The following is a 5850-nucleotide window of genomic DNA, read 5'->3' on the forward strand; positions in this document are numbered from 1 at the left end:
AATGTGAAAAGAACTTGAAAAAATAAGAAAGTCAGTGGTTAAGTAAACGTCAAAGAAATACACCTTAAAATAGTTCACTGTCATTTTTTAGATATATCAGAGACAAAAAGTTAAAAATGAGTTGAAGTGTGGGGTGTGCTGGACGTTGTGATGTTCAGGTGGTAGAGCTGGCATCACCCTGAGGAACATGGCTGGCATTGTGTGAAGAGCCTGGTGAACGATAGTCAGATGGTCCTGCCATTCTTAGTAACTGACCCTTCAGGAGACCATTGCTGTCATTTATAGCAAAAGTGGAAACAACCACAGTGTCCAGTGATAGGGGAACACTTAGGCCAGGCACAGTGCCAGGTAGGAAACTGACCCTCACGTGGTCCTCATGACAGCTCCTGAACAGGTGCTAGCAGTTATCTGTCCGGACTTGGAAATTGGAATTTAAACTGGAACATCCACAAGCTTTGAGTTGGGAAAGGGAAACATTTACTCTCACTTTAAAACACTAATAGATTTATTATGACTGTCATGTTTTTTTTAAATTATGTAACTTGTTTGAAAATTACTGGGCTGGATACAAAAGAGTGATTTTTCCATTTCATTTCTATATTTTCCAAGTGAACATTGTTTAAATGGAGAAAAGATAGACGCCTACCTTAATTTCAGTTGTATATTAAAAAAATACACAGGGGTTTTAGTTACCTGGAGATTCATTAATGGATGTGAACTGTTTAAGCCAGTAGTCGCCAACCGGTGGTCCGTGGACCACTGGTGGTCTGTGAGGTCCGGAAGGTTGGCGACCGCTGGTTTAGGCAACATAGTTCTCTATGTGGAAGGCATCTCAGTACAGGAACCCAAATCCACGTGAGGAGAAGCTTTGTCAGGTGGGAGCTTTTCCAGAGGAAAATCTGGGAGGATTCAGAGTGAGGAGCAGCATGCTCACATAGCCGCCCCGCTGGATGTGGCATGGCCCCTTCCTGCCAGCAGTGGGAGAACCTTCTGTCAGGACCCCACCTCTGAGGAAGGGGGTTAGACCTGACACCTCCTAAGGCAGGTTTGAACTCAGGATTATAGAGTTAAGTCCATACTGTCCAAAACCATGGTTCTTAGTGACAATAATGGGTTTCTTGAGTTTTGAAATATAAGTTTATTGTTAAAGTTCACTCATTCAACGAATATTTACTAGTACCTTGAATGTGTCAGATGTTTGGCTCCGAGGACACATCAGTAAAGACTACAGACGTGGTTCCTTGCCTCATGTGGCTTGGGATTCATCTGAAAAATCCTAATGTGATTTTAGCCTGACTGGCATGGCTCAGTGGTTGACATTGACCTATGAAGCAGGAGGTCACGGTTCAATTCTGGAGAGGGTGCATGCCTGGGTTGCGGGCTGATGCCCAGTGTGGGGAGTGCAGGAGGCAGCCAATCAATGATTCTCTCTCTTCCCTTCCTCTTTGAAATCAATGAGTATATTAAAAAAAATTCTTTCTCTGAATATTTATTTAGTTTAAAGTCTTAGATAGTCCCCAAACTGGGTATGTGCCCTGACCAGGAATCAAACTGGTAACCTTTTGGTGCCTGGGACAGTGCTCAACTAACTGAGCCACACCAGCCAGGACTTGCATTATTATTGTTGTACTAGAGCAGTGGTTCTCAACCTTCCTAATGCTTCGACCCTTTAATACAGTTCCTCATGTTGTGGTGACCCCAATTTCATTGTTACAAATTGGACATAATTAAAGCATAGTGATTAATCACAAAAACAATATGTAATTATGTATGTGTTTTCCTATGGTCTTAGGCGACCCCTGTGAAAGGGTTGTTCGACCACCAAAGGGGTCGCAATCCACAGGTTGAGAACCACTGTACGAGAGGCTTGATGCACGAAATTTGTGTAAGGGGCTTGGCCCCAGCCCCTGCCTGCCGCTGCCACAGCCGCCCACTGTGGCTTTGTCCAGAAGGAAGAACGTCCATCTAATTAGCATATTACCCTTTTATTATTATAGATTTGTTTGTATTACAACTATAAACCTGCTTTTGCCTACCCCTGTATTTATAAGGAGCCTTTAAAATGTCATGTTCTTTGTTCTAGAAATTCTATTTTAGGAATTTAGCCTTAGAAAATAATGAATGTATGCACAAATTTAAGGATTAGAATGTTCACAGGGGAATAATTGATATTAATTATTCCCTAAAAATTATTCCCTAAAAAATGAATTATTTATAGTCATGAAAAATCAAAGAAACAGAAGAAAGGTAAAGTAATGGCATAGACATTTGATGAATTAATTATTTAATACTAGAGGCCCAGTGCATGACATTTGTGCATGAGACGGGGGGTCCCTCAGCCCTGCCTGCGCCCTTTCACAGTCCGGGAGCCTTTGAGGGGGAAGTCCGACTGATGGCTTAGTGCTGCTTTGGAGGTGGGCCACTTGTACTTGCCGTCAGCCTGGCTTGTGGCTGAGAGGCGTTCCCCCTTTTGGAGTGCACTGACCACCAGGGGGCAGCTCCTGTGTTGAGCATCTTCCCCATGGTGGTCAGTGTGCATCATGACAAGTTGTTCCACTGTTCAGTCGATTTGCATATTACACTTTTATTATATAGGATAGCCATAAAAGTTGTGTTTTTATAAAGTATATAAGAGAATGCTTGTAATTAAAGCAATGTAGTAAATATTGTAGTATGATCACATTTTGTTAAAACAGTTTAAAATAAATATACCAGGAGCCTTGGCTGCATGACTCATTTGGAGGAAAAATGGGAAAGAACATACTAAAAATACTTTTGCAGTAATTAAGTTTTTGTTGGGATTGAAGGTGACTTTATTTTTAGTTCTTTGGGTTTTCTAAATCTTCTCTGATGAATGTGCATTTAAAGAAAACTTGTTATATACGATATTATTTAGAATAGTAGTTTGTTACTATTTACAAGAGTTCAAACCCAAGTACATGGGAAATGTATGGCTTGTTGGAAAGCAGTTGTTCAATGCATGTGATTAAGTATTAGTAAAAGTATACATTTGGAAAAGATCATATAGATTATTGCTAGATTAGCATGAATAATATGTCTGTGGATATTTTGTGAAGGTTCTTGTAACTTGCTATTCTAAAAAAATGTTAAAGGGAGTTGTAAATAGCCAATTATTTGCTCGGTATCCTGAGCTTGTTGAATTATTTTTCTGTGTTAACTCTACTGGGAAAATGTTGGAGAGCTTGAAAATTGTTCTGTTATATACAGATGATTGTTTTCATTTTTAATGTGCTTTTACAGAATTAAAAAAATTGATTTTTATTTTAGGTTTTCTTAAATATTCTTTACTTTTAGGTTAAAAATTTTGCTGTTATTTATCTTGTGGATATTACAGAAGTACCTGATTTCAACAAAATGTATGAGTTATACGATCCATGTACTGTCATGTTTTTCTTCAGGTACGTCCTCTTCTCTCAAACTTGTTATTTAAATTGTCCTCTTTATATTTTTATTGATTTCAGAGTGGAAGGGAGAAAGAAATAGAAACATCAGTCATGAGAGAGAATCATTGATTGGCTGCCTCCTGCACATTCCCCCCACTGGAGGTTGAGCCCACAGCCCCAGGCATGTGCCCTGACTGGGAATTGAACTAGTGACCTCTATGTTTCCCCAGGCATGTGCCCTGACTGGGAATTGAACCAGTGACCTCTAAATATCCATGCTGGCTTGGCTCCTTTTCTCTTAAAGTTGTTGTTTAAATTGAAATTGTTGGTCTGGATATTTAATGTAATCAAGATGCCTTTAGATTCTCTTACTTGGAAGGAAGTCATTATGTAGTCATTACATACAGATTGTATCACCAGGCAATTAATGTGATCTTTCAATAATTTTTAAACAATTCTACTTTTATCATTTACTCAGTGATAAATTACCCTTTTGAAGTAACTTTGCCCAGAAACCTAGATGAAGTGTAATTAAAGGGAAGACATTCTTATTAACTTTAAGGTACCTTTAAATAATCTGTTGATGAAAAATGTCTGTTTTAAAATAACTCTATGTCTATTTTAAAATATGATATCATGACACTATTTAATGTTCTTTGTGTTACCTAAGAGGAAAAACCTGTTCTTAATTTATTTGCTTATAAACACAAGATCATTTTATCAGCTAAAACATTCTGTGTGGACCCTAGTCAATGAGTTATTGGCATGAAGAATAGAATTTCCCTAATTGCCTCAGACAAATTTGTATCCACAATGTACGGGCTTTGCTTCAAAGGAAAATGCGGGAATGTACTGGCTGCATACCCAGGGGTCTGGTGCAGGTGCCACATATGTTTAATGGGATTTATGTAATCAAGTTAAGTAACATCATGAGTACAAAAATAACTGTTCTGGAAGGTTAATTAGGAAAGAAATAACCCTTTAATATTGCTATACTTGCCAAAATTTCATAGTTATTGTTACTACAAAAGTTGGTGGGTAGCAGTATTAATGTTCACTAAACAAGTAGAGCCCCTGTTGGTGAGGATGGTCCAGGTGGACTGTGTAGGGTGTGTATTAGCTTCATATTCTGTGGAACAAGTTAGCACAAGTTCTGTGGCAGAAAGCACCATTTGTGAGCTCAGGGTTCTGCAGGTCCTAGTCTGGGCAGGTTCTGCAGGTTTCCTTGGAGTCTCTCAAAGGCAGTCAGTCGGGGAAGAAGCCATATGGCTCACCTAGGTAGTTGGCTGAATCCCGTTTTGTGGTCGTGAATCTGAGACCTGTACTTGCTGACTGTGGCTAGGGCTCCATCTGCTTCTAGACAGGCAACTTAGTAGTGCATTCTGGACAGTGGAAACATGGGCGGCTCATATAGACATGGCAGCTGCCCTGCTGGTTGCCACATGTCAGAGTCAAGTCTGAGCCGAGTAACCAAAGCTGTAACAGTGGCAAACAGACATTTTTCATGGGGTCCCTTGTAGAGGCTTAAAAAAATTAGTGATTTTTAGAGAGAGAGAAAGGGGGAGAGATCAAGTGAGAAAAACACTGATTTGTTGTTTCACTTATTCATGCATGTGCACTGACTGGGTTACAAACTTGCAACCTTGGCATACTGGGACAACTCACTGAGCTACCCAACCAAGGCCCTTCTAGACCTCTGATAAGCCTTGCCTGTTTCTTCTGCAGGAACAAGCACATCATGATTGACCTGGGCACTGGCAACAACAACAAGATCAATTGGGCCATGGAGGACAAGCAGGAGATGATCGATATCATTGAGACCGTGTACCGGGGCGCCCGCAAAGGCCGTGGCCTGGTCGTGTCCCCGAAGGACTACTCTACGAAGTACCGATACTGAGTGCCTGGCCCCAGGCGCGGGGGTTTGCCCAGGGAGTCACTTTCACGTGGAGACGCTGTGGACTCTGAAGCCTTTGAGGAGGAGTCTGGGGAGGGACAGGAGGGCTGCACAGCCTCAAGCTGGCGTTGGCCTGGCTACTGTACTTTTATATTCGCAAATATCTGTAAATATCTAGCTGAACTAAACAAATACACAACCATGGGAAATCCTGATAGTTTATTTTTTTATATGGCTTACTGGTTTTGGAAGTAAAAACTTGATTCTTTACCATTGGAGTGAAGTTCAGGGAGTCTGTGGGCTGTTTTGTTTTTTGGGTTTTTTTTGTAATACGTTTTTTCAGAGATTTTCAGAGAGAGGAAGGGAGAGGGAGAGAGAAACATCAATGATGAGAGAGAGTCATTGATCAGCTGCCTCTTGCATGCCGATCTGGGGATTGAATCCACAACTCGGGCACATGCCCTGACTGGGAATCAAACCGTGACCTCCTGGTTCATGGGTTGGTGCTCAACCATTGAGCCACACTGGCCAGGCTGGGCTCCCCCCTTTTCC

General features: G+C 41.0%; 2 protein-coding genes across 12 annotated transcripts in view; one reads left to right on the top strand and one right to left on the bottom strand.

The window, feature by feature from the left end:
• Positions 1-5513, top strand: part of TXNL4A (thioredoxin like 4A) — a 9316-nt gene extending 3803 nt beyond the window's left edge. For both annotated transcript variants that reach the window (XM_006761893.2, XM_015562728.1), the window contains 2 exons: positions 3316-3419; positions 5130-5513. In XM_006761893.2, the coding sequence (XP_006761956.1) occupies positions 3316-3419; positions 5130-5301 (276 nt within the window). In that variant the 3' untranslated portion in view covers positions 5302-5513. The remainder of the gene's footprint in view (positions 1-3315; positions 3420-5129) is intronic.
• The window catches only part of HSBP1L1 (heat shock factor binding protein 1-like 1), a 77664-nt gene that overhangs the window by 56777 nt on the left and 15037 nt on the right, over positions 1-5850 (bottom strand). The window contains exon 5 of one of the 10 annotated variants that reach the window (XR_001513554.1): positions 64-453. The exons of 2 other annotated variants lie outside the window; for them this stretch is intronic. Coding sequence is in view for 2 of the 8 variants with exons in the window: in XM_006761892.2 (XP_006761955.1) it covers positions 4761-4880 (120 nt within the window). In the remaining 6 variants the exon portion in view is untranslated. Of the gene's footprint in view, positions 1-11; positions 454-487; positions 900-4366; positions 4928-5850 lie in introns of those variants that run through there. 7 more of the 10 variants (XM_015562732.1, XM_015562735.1, XM_006761892.2 and 4 more) reach the window with 7 other exon arrangements.

The sequence above is a fragment of the Myotis davidii genome, unplaced genomic scaffold (assembly GCF_000327345.1).
Source record: "Myotis davidii unplaced genomic scaffold, ASM32734v1 scaffold96, whole genome shotgun sequence".
NCBI lineage: Eukaryota > Metazoa > Chordata > Mammalia > Chiroptera > Vespertilionidae > Myotis > Myotis davidii.